Source organism: Solanum verrucosum, unplaced genomic scaffold (assembly GCF_900185275.1).
Source record: "Solanum verrucosum unplaced genomic scaffold, falcon-dt-bn FXZP01000208.1, whole genome shotgun sequence".
Lineage (NCBI taxonomy): Eukaryota > Viridiplantae > Streptophyta > Magnoliopsida > Solanales > Solanaceae > Solanum > Solanum verrucosum.
The window spans coordinates 141,893-166,021 of NW_026020329.1; the positions used below are offsets into that span (position 1 = coordinate 141,893).

At 39.2% G+C, this 24,129-nt stretch overlaps 1 protein-coding gene across 1 annotated transcript; it reads right to left on the reverse strand.

Moving 5' to 3' along the window:
* Window positions 1-5,069: 5,069 nt before the first annotated feature.
* Window positions 5,070-6,515, reverse strand: LOC125836027 (uncharacterized). Its single transcript, XM_049515122.1, has 4 exons — window positions 6,260-6,515; window positions 5,944-6,168; window positions 5,738-5,818; window positions 5,070-5,581 (listed from the first exon to the last, which is right to left on the reverse strand). The coding sequence occupies exons 1-4, from the start codon at window positions 6,513-6,515 to the stop codon at window positions 5,070-5,072; spliced, it is 1,074 nt and encodes a 357-aa protein (XP_049371079.1).
* Between the last annotated feature and the right edge of the window lie 17,614 nt (window positions 6,516-24,129).

The window sequence follows — 24,129 nt, forward strand, 5'->3', positions numbered from 1 at the left end:
GTTTTCATCCATGGATTCCTTTCCTCCATGGAGTCCCCAAATTCTCCAATTTGTAAAGTTAGAAATTCACAATTGAGTTAGGGTGTTTCTTCCATGTTATGGGGTCTTTAATTATTGATTTAATTGATTGTTTCATGATATTTCAAGCATGAATTGATATAGTTCCTTGATTTTATGATGAATCCCCATGAACCCATGCATGCCCTATGTTTTCTAAGTTAAGATGATATAATGTGAGTTGTGGATCTATGAAAGATGATTTTATGAAATCATGCATGTTCTCATGAAATTGATGTAAATGTTTTAAGGATGCTTTGAGAGTGAAATATCAATGATTGTTGTTGTTGTTGTGTTGTTGAAAGGATTTCTCATATACATATGAAAGCATGATTATGAAAGGTTTTCTCACATAATAAGGGTTCTTAAGGTTGAAAGGCTTACTCAACTAAAATGAACCAATGATATGGAGTTAATCTAATATTGAGTCAAGTGGAGATTACCCATGCCCTACAAAGACTAGGCAAGATGTGATTACCCATGCCCTAGGATGATAAGACAAGAGGTGACTACTCATGTCTTATGAAAGTTAAGTTAAGAAGAGTCTAATAAACATTTTGTGAAATTTATGCTTAGTACTGAGTGGACAAGTGGCAATTACCCATATCCCATAAACTATTACCAACATAGGATGTCTAGATAGACAATAGCTAGTGGATACACATAAGCTAGAAGTTCATGGTCTTACCTTGGCAAATAGGACAATCCTTTTTGGTGTGGGAGACACCGAATTCCAGGGTTACTGATTTAACGTTTCAACCACACCTCATCCAATTCTGTCAACGATCGTAAATCAATACAAAACCCAACTAAATGAGTTGGGGTCGAATCCCACAAGGAGTGGTACACATTTCGAATTCAACTATGAAGTCACAACAACAATTTTGTAACTAAACGGATTAAAGATTTTCGGAGACTATAAATGAAATTTGAAGGTTGACAACAATGTCAAGATGAAAGGTTTTTTAATTCAGCAAACAACCTCGACAGATAACTGAAAATAACCAAATAGGTAGAAGGAACTTGGGGGTTGACAAACCAATCACTAAATTCGGCCAATGGGTGTAAATTGCTAACAAAGAGTACCAACCATTAATGGGTAGAGTGGAGTGTGGACTTTAGGTGAGACAATTTTCTCTCGAACAATTACCCCATGTCAATTGAGTTCTCTCGAACCTCAACTCTTCAAACATTAGGACTAGTCCATAATCTCACTACCTCCACTCTCTCGAGCTGAATACATAGCATGAGTCGTAGAATTCACTCTCTCGAGCTAAATCCATCATGACCCACTCACCATGAGTGCCAACTTATCACTTTGTCTTTATACCTCTTTCTCAAGCAAGCCTAAAGCAAAAAAAATATATCAAAATAAACATTCGATAGAGCAGTTGAACCACAACGATAAATCAGACCCAATATGAATTAGCACTATAATCGATAATAATTAACACCCATTAAGCCAAACTTCACAATTAATCACATTGTCAAACCCCTAAGATTGGGGATTTAGCTAATCATCATAAAAGGGAGAAATTCAATACCTATTACATGCTCCATAGCTGGGTATTGAAAATTGAAGTTCTAAGATGAACAAAATTTCTTCTCTTCCAATACCCAATTGAAATCTCTTGCCCAAATGGATAAAAATCGACAACAGTAATGCTTTTGCTCTCTCTTTTCATTTCAAAAATGACTGAATGCCCTCTCTCCCAAAAATCAATTTATATCGATCTGAGGAATGGCTTTTTGGGGTCAATCGACTAGGAAAGTCGGGCTTCGCCGACCAGTCGGTGACTCACCGATCATCCTTTTCTATCTGCTTCTTTCGTCACATTATCGTCCGTCAGACATTGTAATTTTAGGCGATCCAGATCAGGATCGCCGATCGTTTTCGCGATGCGCCCTTTAGTCCTTTAGCTCGCCAATTCAATTTCATTTTGGTCTCACCTAGTTCGTTCGGTGACATAATCTCCCTTCGCCGATGCAGTCGGTGATTCATCTATAGGAAACGTTGTTCGCCTTTGTTTTTCTTGTTTCAGGCTCAGTGTTCTGTAAGTTTAGGCCGTCTAGGAGACACTCGGTGATTTGCCGAGTTCTTTTGGTGACCATCAAGCTTTCTTTTCACGCCTTTTTAGCTTGTGTTGTTCCTTTTTGTCTGTTAGTGTTCTTGCTTTGATCCTCAATCTATGTACCTGACAATCAAGGATTTAAAATTAGTTTATGGCAAAAATCAAGCATTTGAGGACATTGAATCTATATTAATGAAGCCTTAAATGAGTTCGAATCTCAGACTCATCAACACCCCCAACTTAAACTTTTGCTTGTCCTCAAGTAAAACTCAAGTTCAACATTTCAATAAGGATGTCTCAAATAGTGCTACAAAAGACTCAACATGAATGCACACAACAAGACTCAACTACTCAGGCAATGATAAATTGTGCCCTCAAAGATTCAAATTGTGACTAACTATTATTAAAACTAAGCTCAAAATATTTGCTTCAAATGCAATTTCACGCTCAACAAAGGTACTCAAATGCCCTCACAACAAAGATGATTCTATATTCACTCACAATTTCTCACAACTTATAGTTCCGGAAACATATGACTCTCACATTCACAAAGATGAACACATGCATGACTTCACCCATATGTTTGCCCTTTTTTTCCAATCAACCCTCGTTTCAGCTCACTTAAGATCACAAAGGTATTTTCAAGGCTTGTAACGGGGCTGCGTGTAAAGGTATGTTCATTTAGGTTCAGTGGCTGCTACCCTCATGAAGTGTGGTCCGAACACCACGTTCTTCCTTTTCTTCAATATTTTGATCATGCTCATAATTCACCCCATTATTCACTTTCACATGGATTACCGAATACCACATTTCTTTTGCAATCTTCATCACCTATTTCACAACTTTTTCATTCTTTTTCTTTTTCTTTCTTTCTCTTTTCTTTTCTTTTCTTTTTTTTCTTTTTTATATGGAGGGGTTCCATCTTTTTCAAAACCATTGTTCTAAGGGGAATTTGTAACACTTTTGAATTACCTTCTCTTTTTTACCACACCCCCAACTTAGGCTTTTGGCCTAAGTTGGCTATTCAAACAAACCATACTTTATGAGAGATATGGATGAATGGATAAAAAGGGATCACAATTGTTCAAGTTTCTTTTAAGAAAAGGGTAAGGCTCAAAAGGGGTTCAAACAAGGTTCACACATCTCACATGGTTGGCCACAAAAGAGGTATATCGTCAGATTGTTTCACTCTTTAAAATTGTTGCGTAAGATCATTTCAAGTGCTTGCATCACTTACTCAATCGGACCAACGGGGCAAATTCTAGGTGTCATCACACACAATGTTCAAGGTAAGCTCATCACACAAGGCATTGGCACCAATGTCAAACGAGACTCATTCGAGCTGGTGTGCAGTGTTCATCACAAGAGACTTTATTTGACAACTATCTAGTCTCAACGAGATGCAAAAAGTTCACACCTTGTATATGCAACTTCAATTGGCCTCATCGTAGCCGCACATTCATTTTGTTCAATCAAGAGCATAATTTAAGTCATCGGTATTGATCATAACTGATAACTCAAATTAGCACAAAAACAACCACAATTACAATTTCTCACAAACTCCTACCACCCCCACCAAAAGCATTCACATTGTCCTCAATGTGAGTATAGATCAAACATCAACAAAAATAAAACTAAACTACTGCACTTAAACAAGCAGAGTAGGGAGACAAGGAATCTTCACTAGGCGGCCATATGGTTTAAACTAGTTGGAGTCGCCGAACTGTTTGGCGATACGCCAAATGGTCTGGAGCTCGCCGAAATTTCCAGTGTGAAACGAGTCCATGTGGGGGTAAAAAGGTGAACAATAGGGAGTCTGCCGAATACATCAGCCCATCACCTAATGGAATTGAAGCCTTGCCAAATGATCTAAGATTCCGGGCTACTAGGGCTAATCCAAAAATGCGGTAAAAGTCGGGTCGCCCAATCACTTCGGCGAGTCGCCCAATCACTTTGGCGAGTCGCCGAGTGGTGCAAGTATCCCGCCTAATGTTCTAGTGTCTCAGCCCATTGTTTACTCCAATAAGGTGATCAACTTCGGAATCGCCGAACTGACTCGGCAACTCGCCGTGGAGTCTTAACTTCGCAAAGTCTCCTACACCTACACATTCAACACACATTATTCAAAACAGTAACACGTGGGTTGTCTCCCAAGAAACACCTTATTTAACATCATGGAACGACGTGGAAATGCTCTCAAGAATCCTCTAGATATACCACTTCAATCACAGAAATTTCATGGCATTCTCCAAAATATAATTTCAAGCGTTGCCCATTAACTTTGAAGGCATGACCTTCTTTACCTTCGACTTCAATGGCTCCATTACTGAACACCTGTGTTACTCTAAATGGGCCTGACCATTTGAATTTGAGCTTTCCCGAAAAGAGTCTTAGTCGAGAATTATACATCAACACCTAATCCCCAACTCAGAATTCCCTCTTAAGGATTCTAGAATCGTGCCATTTCTTCATCTTTTCCTTGTAGATTGGTAAACTTTCATAGGCCATAAATAGGAATTCATCCAATTCATTGAGCTGATCTACTCTTCCTTTTGAAGTCCTTGCCCAGTCCAGATTTAGAGCCTTTAATGCCCATAATGCTTTGTGTTCCAATTCAACCGGTAAATGGAAAGATTTCCCAAAGACTAGTTGATATGAAAACATACCAATTGGTGTCTTGTAGGCGGTGCGATATGCCCACAGTGCATCATCTAACTTTCAAGACAAATCAATCCTATTTGCATTTACGGTCTTAACCAAGATACTCTTGATCTCCTGATTTGAAACTTCCACTTGGCCACTCGTTTGAGGATGATATGGCGTTGCTACTTTATGTCTCACCCCATATTTGCTCTATGCGGATGCAAAAAGCCTATTGCAAAAGTCGGATCCTCCATCACTAATAATAGCCTGAGGAGTGCTAAACCTAGCAAAGATGTATCATTTTTGGAACTGAACAACACTTCTCCCTTCATTGTTTGGTAATGCCACAACTTCTACCCATTTAGAAACATAATCTACTGCCACCAAAATGTACTTATTACCAAACGAACTGACAAATGGACCCATGAAATCTATTCCCCAAGCATCAAATAACTTAACTTCCAAAATAGGTTTTAGAGGAAGCTCATGTCTTCTGGACACCCCACCTTGTCTTTGACATTGCATACATTTCTGAACAAATTCATGAGCATCTTTGTAAAGGGATGGCCAGTAGTAACCACTTTGAAGGATTTTAGCAGTTGTACGCACTCCACCATGATGACCACCAACCGGTGAAGAATGACAAAAATGGAGAATTTCATTGAATTCTTCTTCAGGCACACATCGACGAATGATATGGTCTGCACACTCTATGAATAAGTATGGTTCATCCCAAAAGTATTTCTTGACATCGAACAGAAACCTCTTTCGTTGATAGAAGTTTAGTTCTTCCGGTATCAACCCACATACTGCATAGTTAGCAAAATCAGCATACCAAGGAGTTTGTTATAGAGTTACCGTGAATACCTATTTATCGAGAAATGCATCATTTATGTCTATATGCAGCTCGTCATTCTCCTTGCCTTCTAGTCTTGATAGGTGGTCAGCCACCTAATTTTCACAACCTTTTCTATCTTTGACTTCAAAGTCAAATTCTTGCAACAATAGCACCCACCTTATCAATCTTGGCTTGACATCCTTCTTTGCTATCAAATAACGCAGAGCAGCATGATCAGTGTGAACAACCACTTTAGTGCCTAGCAAGTATGCCGAAATTTCTCAAATGCATATACCACCGCGAATAATTCTTGCTCCGTAATTGTATAATTACGTTGAGCACCATTCAGAGTATTGCTTGCGTAGTAAATGGGATGAAATAGTTTGTTGCGTTTTTGCCCCAACACGACACCTGATGCTGTACCACTTGCATCACACATCACTTCGAAGGGTGCTGACCAATCAGGACTAATGATAACCGGGGTGGAGATCAATTTTTCTTTCAAACACTTAAAGGCTACCATACATGCATCATCAAAGTTGAATTTCACCACTTTCTCTAAAAAGTTTGCATAAGGGGTGTGCGATTTTTGAGAAGTCTTTGATGAACCTCCGGTAAAAGCCGACATGCCCAAAGAAACTACAAATACCCTTCACCAAGATTGGTGGTGGTAACTTCTTAATCACTTCAATCTTTGCTTTATCTACCTCCAGTCCTTTTTGTGACACTTTGTGACCAAGAACTATACCTTCCCTAACCATGAAGTGGCATTTTTCCCAATTTAGGACAAAATTTGTCTCCACACATCTTTGAAGGACCTGCCACAACTGCTCTAGACATGTTTCAAAAATATCACCCACAACTGAGAAGTCATCCATGAATAGTTCCATTGAATCTTCTACCATGTCAGCGAAAATAGATAGCATGCAACGTTGAAACATTGTCAAAGCATTACACAACCCGAACGACATCCGTTTGAAAGAATAAGTTCCATATGGGCATGTGAAGGTGGTTTTCTCTTGGTCTTTCGGAGAAATAAAGATTTGATTATAACCAGAGTACCCATCCAAAAAGTAATACCATCCTCTTTCTCAAAGTCGATCAAGCATTTGATCCATGAAAGGCATGGGAAAGTGATCTTTTTCGGTCCACGAGTTTAACTTCTGGTAATCCATGCATACTCTCCATCCGGTTACCAGTCTCATAGACATAAGTTCCCCCTATTCATTTGGGACTACCGTGATGCCTCCCTTTTTCGGTACACATTATATTGGACTCACCCACTTGCTATCCGCAATAGGGTAGATCACACACTTGTATCTAACCACTTTATTATCTCCTTTTTTACCACCTCTTGCATCGGTGGTTTCAATCTCCTTTGATGTTCAACACTCGATTTACATTCGCTATCAAGCTGAATCTTGTGTGTGCAAATGCCGGGAGGAATGCCCATAATGTCAGCGATAGTCTATCCTGTAGCTTTGATATATCTTCTAAACACCTCAAGAAGAAACTTTACTTGCCATTCAAGAAAATCAGCTGCAATGATTACATGTAAGGTGTTATTCGCCCCCAAGAATGCATATCGAAGATGTGAAGGGAACACTTTCAACTCAAGCTTCGGTGGTTCCTCCGTAGATGGATTAGTGGGAGGACTTTCTCAATCTTTTAAATCAATATCCAGCTTCAATGGAGTCTTTGAATATTCTCCCAAATTCGAAAAGGCAGCTACTACCTCATCATAACCTTGGACTTCGATCTCATCATACTTTGCAATCACAACCTCAAGTGGTTCACTCATACACATCAAATGGCTCACACTAACCACCGCTTCATCAATTACATCAATAGTCGAGACCACATGAATAACGCTTGGATGCTTCATTGACCTACACACATTAAATGTGACTTCATCTTAGTTCACTCGAAACTTCAATTCTCCACTTTCAACATCCATCAACGCTCTCCCGGTTGCCAAGAATGGTCTGCCCAAAATAATGGGGATTTCAGTATCATCTCGCAATCGAGAATGACAAAATCAGTAGGAAAGATGAATCAGTCAACCTTTACCACGATGTCATATAGTATCCCCACGGGTGTTTAATTGATCGCTCTGCCATCAAGATTTTCATTGTTGTGGATTTCGATTCACCTAACCCAAGTTGTTTATAGATTGCATATGTCATTAGGTTTATGCTTGCTCCTAAATCACTAGGGCCTTGGCAAATTGGAGCATACTGATAGTGCAAGGGATGGTGAAAACTCCGGAATCTTCTTTCTTTTTGATCATCTCATTAGTCATAATTGCACTACAACTATGAAAAACTTCAATTGTTTCGATGTCCAAGATTCTTTTCTTTGTGACTAACTACTTCATAAACTTGGCATAACCCGACATCTCCAACAATGCCTCCACTAGAGGGAGATTAATCAATAATGTCTTGAACACCGATAAGAACTTCTTGAACTTTTCATCCTCGTTCTTCTTCTTGAGATGTTGGGGAAATGGAGGAGGTATTTTGGGGAGAGGTTGCTCCACTTTTGAGATTTGACTGCTTTTTTCTACATCTTTTCGTGACTCTTTAGTAATGCTTTGTTGGATGAGTATCTCTTCTTCCTCAATGCCTTTATCTTCTTCATGAGCTTGAGCTTCATCATTTCCTTTCATATCACCTACTACTACCAACTTATCACTTTGGCTTTATACCTTTTTCTCAAGCAAGCCTAAAGCACAAAAAATATATCGAAATAAACATTCAATAGAGCAGTTGAACCACAACTATAAATCAGACCCAATATGAAGTAGCACTATAATCAATAATAATTAACACCCATTAAGCCAAACTTCACAATTAGTCACATTGTCGAACCCCTAAGATTGGAGTTTTAGCTAATCATCATAAAAGGGAGAAATTCAATACCAATTACATGCTCCATAGTTGGGTATTGAAAATCAAATTTCTAAGATAAACAAAATATCTTCTCTTCCAATACCCAATTGAAATCTCTTGCCCAAATAGCTAAAAATCGACAACAATAATATTTTTGCTCTCTCTCTTGTTTTTATAAAATGACTGAATGCCCTTTCTCTCTTCCAAAAATAAATTTATATCGATCCAAAGGAATGGATTTATGGAGTCAATTGATGAGGAAATTTGGGCTTCGCCGACCAGTCGGTGACTCGTCGATCATCCTTGTCTATCGCCTATTTCGTCACTTATCATCCTTTAATTTTAGGCGAACCAGATCGGGATCGCCATTCATTTTCGCGATGCCCCCTTCAGTCCTTTAGCTCGCTAATTCAATTTCATTTTGATCTCACCGAGTTCATTCGGAAATGCTGTTCGCCTAAGTTTTTTGTAACATTCCAGAAATTCGTAGACTAAACTAGAACTAAAATGAGAGGGTAACAACCAAGGAGGTGGGAAAAGGCCAAGGGAGAGGACCAAAACAATCCACTCTCCCCTAGACACTACCCTTGTGACCACGACCACCCCGACGACTTGTGGTGGGGACCATGGATCGTGGAATGGTTCGTGGTAGTCTAGGCAGTGAGCTCCCAAAATCTGCCCAAATTAGGCTCTCATTTAGGAGCCACTTCACGGTTCGTGGTGAAGACCACGACTCATGGGAAGGCTCGTGGAGAAGAGTTAGGAATGTGATGATGGAGAGAAAGTGGCCTAGCCACTACCTCAAGTCCACGAGAAGGACCACAATTCGTGGCTAGCTCCACGGCTCGTGGAGCCCCTTGTAGGATTGCATTGGGTTTGAGGGCTAAAGGCACAAGGTGCCATGCTACTGCCTCAAGACCACGGATGGGACCATGGCTCGTGGTCATTACCACGGCTCGTGGGACCCTGGGAAAGTGACTTAAATAAGGGGGTGTTTTAGGAATTTTCTTTTAAAGTCCTATTAAAGTGAGGTCGTTTTGTATTGTTTTTGTACAACTATATAAGGTGTTTTAAGTCAAAATACACCCAATTACTTCATATTTTCCAAACACCCAAATAAAATCCCAAAGTTCATCTCCTACATAAAATTTCTCTCTCTAGAACTCAAGGAAGAAGAAGAGTAAAATTGGAGCTAACGCTTGAAAAATCAAGGCTATTTCACTCAATTTATTTGAAGAATCATTACTAAGGTATGCTAGTCTTTCATCCTTGGATAATTTCCATCCAAGGAGTTCCTCCAAATTCAATTTAAAAAGTAGTGAATTTCCCAAAGTTAGGGTTTATCTTAATTCTCGTTGGTTCTTTCTAAAAACGTTTTTAATGGTTGATTTATGATGGATAATAATTGAATTGATGATTTATTGTTGATTTATGACGAATTCCCCTATTTTCCTAAATTAGATCTAAAAGTGTTGTTGAATTGTGGAAACAAAAGTATTTTGAAATCATGCTTATAGTAATGATAGTAATTGAAGCATGTTCTCATTCATGTCTAATGTAGTGATTCTAGATATGCTGATTGAATGTGATTTATGGTACTTCAAGGGAAAGGCATGAAAAGTATGTATGTTTACGAGCGGTATATATATGCATTATGAACACTTTGAGGGTAAAGTGAAGACATTTATGATCTAGTTGTTGTGTTGATTTGATGATTATCCTTTTGCACACAACATTGTATGAATTTGATATGGTGTGAAAGGTTTTTCACACTTAGTGATTCTATGGTTGGAAGAGTAGACCCACCTAATGAATCTATGAGCTTTAACATGAGTTATGTTGGTTTGAGTGTCAAGGTATTCTTCCATAATTATTAATTTAAGTCGAGACTTAATATAAACTCAATGGGAATTATGCTTAGTACCGAGTGGATATTGTGAATGAGATGGACGCTCCTCCCTTAGTAGAGGGCAGATTTCTAGAATAAGTCTCTTGAAATGGAAGCTCCTCCGTTAGTAGAGGGCGAGTTTCTAGTAGCAATCTCCTTATCCCATAAACTATGTGCCCTCATAGGCCTTTAGCTAATAGATCCACCTAAGCTAAGAGTATGGTTCTACCTTAGGCAAGTAGGACAACCCCTTTTCGGTGTGGGGTAGACACCAGATTCCATGTTAGCTCACATGGTCTATGTCGGTTAAGGCTTAGTCCCTAAATATGTTAATATGGACAAGAAGATGATTTATAGACCATAGCTACTCAAGAAGTTTTACTTAGTATGGGGTAGGAGTATGAGATATCACTCATGCATTGCTCAAGTAGACTTTGAGGGAACTTATGATATATTGCTATTAAGATATGAAGATTTATGCATGACATTATGGTTTATGACTTATGAATTCCAATATATTCATGATGTGGTCAAACTTGGTAAAATGCATGATTTTCAACCAAAATGTTATTTTTAGCACGTTTTCAATGATTTCTTGCATGTCTATCATACTTAGTGAATATTTGTGCTAACCCTTATTTCTTCTACATTTTCTATAAGTGTAGGTTCCGTTCCTTGAGGTGATCCCTTTCTTGTGAAAAAGCTTGGATTGACTATTCCCTTGCTTATTTGTGAGTCCTCATGGTTCGAGGACAGATGAGGATAATCTAGTTTCCTTTCTTGTACTTTCATTTGAGAACTATGTTGCTAAGGGATGTGACCTTATTTGAGTCTTCGATTGTAATAAATGATTTTATGAGACAAGTCTAGACTTCCGTATGCTTTTATGAAAAATTTCTTCAGACTCGAAATGTGTTTTTACTCTCTATTGTTCTTTACTTATGTTATGATATGCTCAATGGCTTACATGGTTTCTTTCGGGGTCCTATGTGCCATGTTACGTCTAGGGGGGGTACCCTTGGGTAGTGACAAACTTGATAATCAGAGCACAAGTTTTAGAATGATTCTAGAATGATGTCTCATAAGCCACGTCTTGTAGAGTCTTGTTTATGAGTGTGAAGCGTGTCACATTTATGAATGAGAGGCTATAAGATGTTAGGAAATTTCACTTCTTTCATTACTCTTAATTCATGCCTTAGAGTTTAACTCTATAAAACTCGCTCTTCTAATCCTTCTCTTGTGTCTTCAGCACGAAGGGCTAACACAAGAATGGTGGAAGAGTAGAATCTGAATCAAGGAGCCTCTCCTCAAGGTAATCAAGCTCCTTAAGATAACTAAGCTCTGACTAATCCTCCGGCTATGACGGATGTGGAGGTTAGGTCGGCTTTTCTAACATTGGCTCAAGCTATGATGACCCAAGCCAATAGAGATATTGGGCCTTGTGTGAACCCTAATAAGAATTCCGTAGCTTCTAGATTGAGGGATTTTGCTAGGATGAATTCTCCCGTGTTTGTTGGTTCCAAAGTGGGGGAGGATCCTCAAGAGTTTTTAGAAGAGGTTTATAAGATAATTGATGCCATGGGGGTGACTTCTGTAGAGAAAGCGGAGTTAGCCTCCTACCAATTGAAGAGTGTGGAAGGTGGAAGAATTCATAAACCTTCGTCAAGGAAGTATGAGTGTTCAAGAATATTCTCTAAAGTTCACTCAATTTTCCAAGTATGCTCCGACTATGGTAGTGGATTTGACGGATATGATGAGTAGGTACTTGATGGATGTGTCCAAAGTGGTAAGAAAGGAATGCTGCACAACAATGCTCCTTCATGATATGGATATCTCGTGTCTTATGGTGTATGCCCAATAAATGGAGGATGAGAAACTCCAAGGCAACAATTGAGAGGTGAAAAGGGCTAGAATCGGTGATAGGAATTTTTCCAATGTTAAGTCCGATGGGTAAGGTCGACAAAGGTTCAAGCAAAAATTCTCCAATCAAGGTTCCTCTAGCACTCCAAGGGCCGATAAAGGTAGGGTTTTCAACCCTAAACCTCAAGGAGGTAATAGTAGAGGTTTTTATGTTGCTAAGACTAATTGTGCTAAATGTGGTAGAAAACATGAAGGAAAATTCTTAGTTGGCTCGGATGGGTGCTATGGTTGTGGAAAGAGTGGCCACAAGATGAGAGATTGTCCAACACTTGCGGCAAGAAAAGAGGGCAAACAAGCTCCTCCAAGCAGTTCAAACTCCAATACTCAAAAGCAAAACTGCTTTTATTCTCTCCAATCCTGAGGTGACCAAGAAAGCTCCCCGAATATAGTGACCGGTATGTTAAAAGTCTTTTCTATTGATGTTTATGCCTTGTTAGATCCCGGTGCTACTTTGTCCTTTGTGACACTTTTTGTGGCTATGAAGTTTGAAATACTCCCTGAAGTGTTAGTAGAACCTTTTTCGGTCTCTACCCCGATTGGTGACTCGGTAGTGGCTAAAAGAGTCTATAGAAGTTGTCCTATTTCTTTGTCCCATAAAGTTACCTTGGTGGATTTTGTAGAGTTAGACATGTTAGATTTTGATGTGATTCTGGATATGGATTGGTTGCATGCATGTTATGCCTCTATAGATTGTAGGACTCGGGTGGTCAAGTTCCAATTCCCAAATGAGCCAATTTTAGAGTGGAAAAGGGAGAATTCTATTCCTAGAGTCCAATTTGTTTCTTGTCTCAAAGCTAGGAAAATGATCTCCAAAGGATGCATTTACCATCTTATTAGGCTGATGGATGTTGAGTCTGAAACCCCTTCTTTAGAGTCGATTCTGGTACTGAATAAGTTTCTAAAAGTTTTTCCCGATTATTTACTCGGTTTTCCTCTCGAATGAGAAATAGATTTGGCATTGATCTTTTGCCAAATACGCAACCTATCTCCATTCCTCCTTATAGAATGGCTCCGACGGAGTTGAAAGAGCAACTAAGGGATTTGTTAGACAAAGGTTTTATCCAACCGAATATCCCTTGGGGTGCTCCGGTGTTGTTTGTTAGAAAGAAAGATGGGTCTCTTAGAATGTGCATTGACTATCGCCTGCTGAACAAAGTGACCATAAAGAATAAATATCCCCTTCCGAGAATAGATGACTTGTTTGATCAACTCCAAGGGGCTAGTTACTTCTCAAAAATTAACCTTCATTTGGGGTATCACCAACTAAGGGTGAGAGAGAATGATATACCCAAGATGACTTTATGAACTAGCTATGGGCACTATGAATTTTGTGTGATGTCATTTGGCCTAACTAATGCCCCGTCAGCATTTATGGACTTAATGAATAGGGTGTTTAGTTAATACCTTGATATGTTTGTGATCATGTTTATCGATGATATTTTGATTTATTTGAAGAGTGAGAATGATCATATGGACCATTTAAGGATTGTGCTGAAAGTCCTTAAAGACCACCAACTATTTGCAAAGTTTAGTAAGTGTGAGTTTTGGTTAAGGTCCGTAGATTTCCTTGGTCATATTGTGTCATGCAAAGGTATTTAGGTAGATCCTAAAAAGATGGATGCGGTCAAGAGTTGGCCTAGACCTCTAACTCCAATCGATATTAGAAGTTTTTTGGGTTTGGCCGGTAACTATAGGAGGTTTGTTGAGGGGTTTTCCTCCGTTGATGGCTTTGACTCAAAATAAATCTAAGTTTGAGTGGTCGGAGGCTTGTGAGAAAATCTTCTAAGAGTTGAAAGATAGGCTTACTTCCGCTTCGGTGTTGACCTTATCGGAGGGTACCGATGGTTTTGTTGTATATTGTGACTCCTCTAGGGTGGGGTTGGGATGTGTGCTCATGCAAAACGGTAAAGTGATTGCCTATACTTCAAGGCAACTTAAAGTCCATGAGAAAAATTATCTGACCCATGATCTTGAATTAGCGGCGGTAGTATTTTCCTTGAAAATATGGTGACATTACTTGTATGGGGTCCAGGTGGATATTTTCACCGATCACAAAAGTCTTCAATATGTGTTTAGCCGAAAAGACTTGAACCTACGACAAAGAAGGTGGTTAGAACTTTTGAAGGATTATGACATGAGTGTCCTTTACCACCCCGACAAAGCTAATGTTGTAGCGGATGCACTTAGTAGATTATCCATGGGTAGTGTGGCTCATATAGAGGATGAGAAGAAATAATTGGTTCGTGAGGTGCATAGATTGGCCCGGCTAGGTGTCCAACTAGTATATTCAACTAAGGGTGGTTTCACGGTTCATAATGGCTCCGAATCATCCTTTGTGGTGGATGTGAAGTTTAAACAAGATCTTAATCCTATATTAGTTGAATTGAAAGAATCGGTAATCAAGAAGGCCGTTGCGGCTTTTCCCCAAGAGGGAGATGGGGTACTTAGGTACAAAGGTCGATTATGTGTTCCGGATATGGATGGGTTAAGGGAGAGAATTTTATAGGAGGCTCATAGTTCTTATAATTCTATTCATCTGGGAGCCACAAAGATGTACCGTGATTTATGGGAAGTCTATCAGTGGAATGGAATGAAAAAAAATATTGAGGGATATGTAGCCAAATGTCCTAATTGTCAACAAGTCAAGGTTGAGCACCAAAGGCCGGGAGGCTCATTGCAAAATATACCAATTCCCACTTGGAAGTTGGAAGAGATCAATATGGATTTTATTATGGGTTTGCCTCATACTCGAAGGCAACATGATTCTATTTGGGTCATTGTTGATAGGATGACAAAATCAGCCCACTTTATTCTCGTCAAAGTTTCTCATTCCGCGGAAGACTATGCCAATTTGTACATAAATGAGATAGTGAAGTTACATGGAGTTCCTTTATCCATCATTTCGGATCAGGGTACTCAATTTACTTCACACTTTTGGAAGTCATTGCAAAAAGGGCTTGGTACTAAGGTGAAGCTTAGCATAGCTTTTCACCCTCAAACGGATGGTCAAGCGGAACGCACCATTCAAACTTTAGAAGGCATGTTGAGGGCATATGTTATGGATTTTAAAGGAAATTGGGATGACCACTTTCCATTAATAGAGTTTGCCAACAATAATAGTCACCACTCAAGTATTGGCATGGCTCCTTTTGAAGCCTTGTATGGTAGGAGATGCTGGTCTCCGGTTGGTTGGTTTGAAGTAGGTGAAATTGCTCTTATTGGTCCCAAATCGGTTTACGAAGCTATTGAGAAGGTTCGGCTCATTAGAGAGAGGTTGAGAACGGCTCAAAGTAGACAAAAATATTATGCTGATGTGAGAAGAAGGGATCTAGAATTTGAAGTTAATGATTGGGTCTCTTTTAAAATCTCACCCATGAAGGGTGTGATGAGGTTCGGCAAGAAAAGGAAACTTAGTCCCCAGTATGTAGGCTCATATCAAATTTTGAAGCGTATTGGGAAAGTTGCCTATGAGTTGACCCCGGTATTTCATGTTTCCATGCTTAAGAAGTGTATTGGAGATCCGGTATCCATTATTCCCCTAGAAGGGTTGGGAGTGGATGAAAGCCTTTCCTATGAAGAGGTTTCGGTAAAAATCCTAGATAGGCAAGTCAAGAGATTGAGAAATAAGGAAGTAGCTTCCGTGAAGGTTTTATGGAGAAATCATTTAGTTGAGGGTGCTACTTGGGAGGCCGAGGCCGATACGAAGTCCCAATATCCTCATCTCTTTCCTTCTACTCATATTCAAGCTTGAGGTAAATAGTCCCTCTGGAATTTTAGTGTTTTGGAAGTCATGTGTGTTATATGAGCTTTTCCACGATTTCTTTAAATTATGCACGTTCTTGATAAAATTCATGTTTAGTAAGAAAATGAGTTTTCATGATTTATGCTCCTCATGTTGTTGCGCAAATTAGTATGAGTTGCCTATTTGACTTCATGAGATGTGTTGATGAACATGCTTTAGTATGCTTTTAATAGTAATTGCATATTGGCTCCATGATGTTGTGTTGAGCATTATTTTAGATGGAGAAGGTAGTTCCTCCTATGAATATGATAAATATTGAGTTTCATGCATATTGGGTTGTTAGATGTAGTTCCTACTCCCTTGTATTGCATTGAATATGTTTTGAGAAGGAGTTGATGTGTCCTCTTTTGGATTGTGCATTATTTTGATATTTCATGCATGATGGGATGCTAGTCTTGAGTCTTTCTTTCCATAAATTGTCTAGATCATCATTCAAGGATGAATGTTCCCAAGGGGGAGATATTGTAACATTCCAGAAATTCGTAGACTAAACTAGAACTAAAATGAGAGGGTAAGATCCAAGGAGGTGGGAAAGGGCCAAGGGAGAGGAACAAAACAGTCCACTCTCCCTTAGACACTGCCCTAGTGACCACGACCACCCCCACGACTCGTGGTGGGGACCACAGATCGTGGTGTGGTCCGTGGTAGCCTAGGCAGTGAACTCCCAAAATCTGCCCAAAATAGGATCTCTTTCACGAGCCACTTCGCGGCTTGTGGTGAAGACCATGGCTTGTGGGAAGGCTCATGGAGAAGAGTTAGAGATGTGAGGATGGCGAGCAAGTGGCCTAGCCACTGCCTCAATGTCCATGAGAGGGACCACGACTCGTGGAGCCCCTAGTGGGATTGCCTTGGGTTTGAGGGCTAAAGGCACAAGGCGCCAAGCCACTGCCTCAAGACCACGGATGGGACCACGGCTCGTGGGACCCCTCGTGGTCCCTGGGCAGGTGACTTAAATGAGGGGGTATTTTGGGAATTTCCTTTTAAAGTCCTATTAAAGTGAGGTCGTTTTATATTGTTTTTTTTACAACTATATAAGGTATTTTAAGTTAGAATACACCCAATTACTTTATATTTTCCAAACACCCAAATAAAATCCCGAAGTTCATCTCCTACACAAAATTTCTCTCTAGAACTCAAGGGAGAAGAAGAGTAAAATTGGAGCTAGGGCTTGAAGAATCAAAGCTATTTCACTCAATTTATTTGAAAAATCATTACTAAGGTATGGTAGTCTTTCATCCTTGGATAATTTCCATCCAAGGAGCCCTCCAAATTCAATTTCAAAACTAGTGAATTCCCCTAAGTTAGGGTTTTATCTTCAATCTGGTGGGTTCTTTCTAAAAACGTTTTTAATGGTTGATTTATGATGGATTATGATTGAATTGATGATTTATTATGAATTCCCCCAAGAACCATGAATTCCCCTATTTTCCCAAATTGGATCTAAAAGTGTGGGTGAATTGTAGAAAGAAGAGTATTATGAAATCATGCTTATAGTAATGATAGTAATTGAAGCATGCTATCATTAATTTCTAATGTAGTGATTCTAGATATGTTTATTGAATGTGATTTATGGTCCTTGAAGGGCAAGGTATGAAAAGTATGTATGTTTATGAGGTGTATGTATATATATTATGAACACTTTGAGAGTAAAGTGAAGACAATTATGATCTACTTGTTGTGTTGATTTGATGATTATCCTTATGCACACAACATTGTATGAATATGATATGGTGTGAAAGGTTTGTCACACATAGTGATTCTAAGGTTGGAAGAGTAGACCCACCTAATGAATCTATGAGCTTTAACATGAGTTATGTTGGTTTGAGTATCAAGGCATTCTTCCATAATTATGAATTTAAGTTGAGACTTAATATGACATCAATGGGAATTATTCTTAGCACCGAGTGGATATTGTGAAAGGTTGGAGGAGTAGACCCACCTAATGAATCTATGAGCTTTAACATGAGTTATGTTGGTTTGAGTGTCAAGGCATTCTTCCATAATTATGAATTTAAGTTGAGACTTAATATGAAATCAATGGAAATTCTGCCTGCACCGAGTGGATATTGTGAATGAGATGGAAGCTCCCCCGTTTGTAGAGGACGGGTTTCTAGAATAAGTCTCATGAGATGGAAGCTCCTCCGTTAGTAGAGGGTGAGTTTCTAGTAGCAATCTCCTTATACCATAAACTATGTGCCCTCATTGGTCTTTAGCTAGTGGATCCACCTAAGCTAAGAGTATGGTTCTACCTTAGGCAAGTAGGACAACCCTTTTAGGTGTGGGGGTAGAGACCGGATTCCATGTTAGCTCACATGGTCTATGTCGGTTAAGGCTTAATCCCTAAATATGTTAATATGGACAAAAAGATGATTTATAGACCATAGCTCCTCAAGAATATTTACTTAGTATGGGGTAGGAGTATGGGATCTTACTCATGCATTGCACAAGTAGACTTTGAGAGTACTTATGATATATTGCTATTATGAAATGTAGATTTATGCATGACAATATGGTTTATGACTTATGAATTCCAATATATTCATGATGAGTTTAAACATGGTAAAATGAATGGTTTTAAACCAAAATCTCCTTTTTAGCATGTTTTCAATGATTTCTTGCATGACTATCATACTTAGTGCATTTTTGTGCTAACCCATATTTCTTCTACATTTTGTAAAAGTGTAGGTTCCGGTCCTTGAGGTGATCCCTTTCTTGTGCAAAAGCTTGGATTGACTATTTCCTTGCTTATTTGTGAGTCCTTATGGTTCGAGGACAGATGATGATAATCTAGTTTCCTTTCTTGTACTTTTATTTGAGAACTATTTTGTTGTCACGACCCAGACTGTCGTGATTGCCATCCACACTAAAGCATTTAAGTATACGAAAGCAGGAAAAATACTAAGGAAAGAAATAAAGTTCCAATAAACTCTAACAAAAGTCTACAATAATAAACTAACATTGCGGAAGTCATGCCTAGAACCTGAAAGTCAATGTACCAAAACATCTAACAATGAACCAAGTCTAAACAAGATGGGATACAACCCCAACTAATGCACTTATAACTAATAGAACTGTCTAAGTCTGGAATGTGGACATAGACGAAAGAAGAACTCATGGCAGCCCGGAAGAATTGGCTCACCCTTGAATTCGAATGACGATCACTGATCTCCTAAGCGTGCTCTGTCAATAGCCGCCGAAAAATGCCCATTACTAAACAAAAATAAAAGCAAGTGCAGTATCAGTACACAAGCACAGAGTACTGGTAGGATCACGTGGCTATCCCACTAAGTGTAACATACATTAGTCAATACAACAATATAATCACATGCACCTATCGAACATAGACAAAATCATCAACATATACGAACAATGAACAACTTCACATTTTCTCAAGTACACAATTATGACAAGTCATTGGTCCTCTCATGGAACCCAAACCCAAGCAGTTAGCATACCAGAACGAGGTACCCAATCCAATGATTATGCCGAAATGTGGAAACCGATCCCATAATTATGCCGGAACGTGGCAACCGATCCAATTTAGTTATGCCGGAACGTGGGAACCGATCCATTCAACACACCACAATCACAATCACAAGTATATCCTCAAGATCATACAATTAAGTCATGATTTCATGGTAACCATCATTCATCTATCTCATTTACAACAAGTGTGATCAATAATGGAACATTCATATACATACATGTATCAAAATGAAGCAAAAACATACATCACACAATAATAGAATTACAACCATCACCTACCTCGAAACATGCTTGAAACCCTAAGAAACTTGATCTTTCCCTTTATGGATTTGTTCCGCTTTTTCTTGGTCTACAAACAATCAATATAACACGGGAATCAATAAACAATCACTAATTACTCGGATTACTAACAATTCCAACAACCCTAGATCATACCCATGATCCCAACTATTCAAATTAGGGTTGTTTCCACCATAGAGTCTAGATCAACCCTGCCTCCCTCCCATCATTAATTGTCAATTCTATTACGTTCTACAGATCGAAAAATGGATTCGGGGAGTGTAAAAATGATCTTTAGCCTCAAGAATGGTGGAAAACTGTTAGGAGTCGCCTGGGGTTTGTTACTTAGCTCTAAAATCGAAAAGTGCAAAATAAGGTCGTTTAGGGGTTTATTTAGGACTTTAAGTCGTGTCGAACCCGCCACAGCGACCCTTACCTTGCTGTAGCGGCCCCGCCAGAGCGACCAAAAGCTCCACCATAGCGGCTTGCACGAACCAGTGAGCTATTTAAAGAATTCCAAAATCCCCATTTAACAACACACCTCTAACCAACGATGCTCAGAAAATACCCTATACGCTAAGGTCGATTCCGGGAGTTCTACTCTCCCGAATTCATTTTCGTAAAGTCGTACGAGTTCCTTAAAGATTTATCTAACTATTTATATAGACAAAATCATAAATGACTCACCCGATTATTATTATATTTCTCTACACCTCAATGACTCTGATTTTATCCAAATATGGACTAGGTTGGGAAAATGCAAATCCTACGAAAAAGTTTTTTGGTCCCAAATTTCCCCCCGTTGGCATTTGTATAACGACGAAAATAGGTCGTTACAATAGATACCAATTTATCCATGACTCATCCCTGAGTGACAAAACTTAGGAAAAATAGGCTAAGAAAAGAATGAAGTAGTACCTGAATCGACGAATAATTGGGGATACTTGTCTAGCATGTGCCTCTCGATCTCCCAAGTAGCTTCCTTAACTGGACAATGATTCCATTTAACTTTCACGGACTTAATATCCTTGGTCCTCAACGTGCGTACATCACAATCAATAGTTTCAATTGGTTCCTCCTCATATTGGAGGTCTTTGTCTAACACAATTGAGTCTCACTTAATGATGTAATCCCCATCACCATGATATCTCTTCAACATGGACACATGGAATACTGGATGAACTTCCGATAGGTTAGGAGGCAAAGCTAATCTATACCCTACCGGTCCTACACATTCAAGAACCTCAAAGGGACCAATGTATCTGGGACTTAGCTTACCTTTCTTACCAAATCTCATCACCTCTTTCATGGGTGATATCTTAAGAAGAACATTTTCACCGGTTTGAAACGCCATGTATCTTACCTTATGATCCATATACTTCTTCTGTTTACTCTGGGCTGCTAAAATTTTAGCTTGAATACTCCTCACCTTATCTCGAGCATCCTTCATTAAATCGGAATGTTTCACATCTCCAGCCTCAAACTATCCTATGGGTGATCTGCATCCCCTCCAATATAATGCCTTAAATGGTGCCATATCAATACTGGAGTGATAACTATTATTATAGGAGAGCTCACACAAAGGTATGAATTTATGCCAATGCCCTCGAAAATCAAGCACACATGCCCTCAACATGTCTTCTAACACTTGAATTGTCCTTTCTGACTACCCATTTTTCTGTGGATGGAAGGTTGTACTAAAACTGAGTTGGGTTTCCAATTCATCATGTAATTTCCTCCAAAACTTGGATGTGAATTGGGTACCACGGTCAGAGATGATAGAGAGGGGCACCCCATGAATTAGTTTATGGCAAGAATCAAGCATTTGAGGACATTGAATCTATATAAATGAAGCCTTAAATAAGTCCAAATCTCAGAATCATCAGTTACGTCCTGGTCATTCTTGATATATTAGATGGCAAATAAGACTTAGTAGACTTCCGCTTTACTTTGATAAAACTATTAGACTTTGAAATGTTGTCTCTTTATATCTTTTGAAGTTCTTTTGTCTTGTCTATGCATGCTAAGTGGCTTGTGTAGGGCCTTTCGGGGTCCTATACTCCATGTTACACCTAGGGGGTACCTTGGGTCGTGAAAAAAATTGGTATTCAGTGCACTATTTAGAAAGGTCCTAGGAAGTCTCATAAGCCACGTCGAGTAACGTCTTGTTCATGAGTGTGAAGCGCACAACATTTATGAATGAGAGACTACAAGATGTTTAGTAAACTTCACTTCTTTCATTACTCTAAAGTCGTGCGATAGAGTTCAACTCTATAATGTCTCTCTCCTAATCCTTATCCAATGCTCTACAAGATATGGCTACTTGAAGAGCATATGCTAGAAGGGATGCGGGAGAGAATGCTTAATGGGAAGCTCATCCTCAAGCTCCTCTAGCTCCGATCGATCCTTTGGCTGAGAAAGTGACTAATGTAGAGATAAGAGCTGTTTTTTAAGTGTTGGCTCAATCAATGATGTCCCAAGTCAATAGGGAAGTTGTGGTCCCCGTGAACCCGAATGTGGTTACGATGGCATCTAGAGTGAGGGATTTCACTAGAATGAATCCTCTGGAGTTTTATGGTTCAAGTTCGAGGAAGACCCTCAAGATATCATTGATGAGGTTTACAAGGTGTTGATAATCATGTGAGTGACGCTGCTGGAAAAGGCGAAATTGGTCGCTTATTGACTTAAAGGTGTTTCTCAAATATGGTTCAACCAATGGAATGAAGGGTGAGCAGAAGACGCGGGTCCTTGATTGGGAGAACTTGAAGATGGTTTTCCTTGATAGGTTCTTTCCCCTAGAGCTGAGGGAGGCAAAGGTGCTTGAATTCATCAACCTTCATCAAGGAAGTATGAGTGTGAAGGAATATGTTTTGAAATTCACACAATTGTCTCAATATACTCCTACTATGGTTGTCGATCCTAGGGTGAAAATAAGTAAGTTTGTTTCGGGTGTATCTGAAATGGTGGTTAAGGAATGTTGTACCGCTATGCTTGTTAATGATATGGATATTTCTCATCTCGTGGTTCATGCTCAACAAATTGAAAGGAAAAGCTTAAGGAAAAGTCTAGGGAGGAAAAGAGGTTTGAAACTGGTGAGGGTAATTTCTCACACTCAAAGACTGATGGACATGGTCGTTCTAAGTTCCGACAAAGGTTTTCCAGTCAAGGTTCCTCCAACACTCCTTATAAATTCAACAATGATACGGTGTCTAACCCTAAGCCTCAAGGAGGAAATGGTAGTGTATCTTAATTTCCTACTTGTGCCAAGTGTGGAAAGAAACATGAGGGTAGATGTATCACAGGTTCCAATGCTTGCTTTGGTTGTGGTAAGATGGACCACAAGTTAAGAGATTTTCCCTCAGTTTCTAAGAATGAAGGAGATAATCATCGACAGGCTCAACCTAATCCTTTATCCAGTCCTAGTGGAGTCAGAAGAAAATTTGAGTTTATGCGCTTCAGACTTGTCATGAGCAAGAGGGTTCGCCCAATGTAGTTACCGGTATGTTGAAAGTCTTCCAAATTGATATTTATGCTTTACTTGACGCCGGTGCTACCTTGTCTTTTGTGATGCCATATGTGGCCATGAGAATTGATATTCTCCCGGATGTATTGTTAGATCCTTTTTCTATCTCTACTCATGTTGGTGATTCTGTTGTGGCTAAGAGGGTCTATAGGAAGTGTCCCGTCTCCTTGTCCGATAGATTTACTCATGTTAATTTGGTAGAGCTTGATATGCTAAATATTTATGGTATCCTTGGTATGGATTAGTTTCATTCATTCTATGCTTCTATTGATTGTAGAACTCATGTAGTCAAGTTTTAGTTTCCAAATGTGCCTATCCTAGAGTGGAAAATGGGAAATTTTATACCGAAAGGTCGGTTTGTTTCTTGTCTTAAAGCTAGAAAGATGATTTCTAAGGGTTTCATATCCCATCTAGTTAGGGTGAAGGATGTATATTCCGTAACCCCTACTCTTGAGTCGGTCCCCATTGTGAATGAGTTTCTGAAAATATTTCAAATGATTTCCTCGGTATTCCTCCCAAAAGGGATATAGACTTTGGTATTGACCTTCTCCCACATACACAACTTATCTCTATTCCTCCTTATCGTATGGCTCTGACAGAACTTAAGGAGTTTAAAGAGAAATTAAAAGATTTTTTGGATAAGGGCTTCATCCGACCGAGTATCTCACCATGGGGGTGCTCTAGTTTTGTTTGTTCGAAAGAAAGATGATCCACTCCGTATGTGTATTGA

Bases quoted from the DNA above. Each gene is read 5' to 3' on its own strand.
- LOC125836027 (XM_049515122.1), bottom strand. From the start codon at position 6,515: ATGGTAGAAGATTCAATGGAACTATTCATGGATGACTTCTCAGTTGTG. The intron at 5,819-5,943 runs GTAATTATACAA...GTTATTTGATAG, and splicing joins TACTCTGAATGGTGCTCAAC to CAAAGAAGGATGTCAAGCCA. The intron at 5,582-5,737 runs GTTGTGAAAATT...CTAACTATGCAG, and splicing joins TGAAGTCAAAGATAGAAAAG to TATGTGGGTTGATACCGGAA.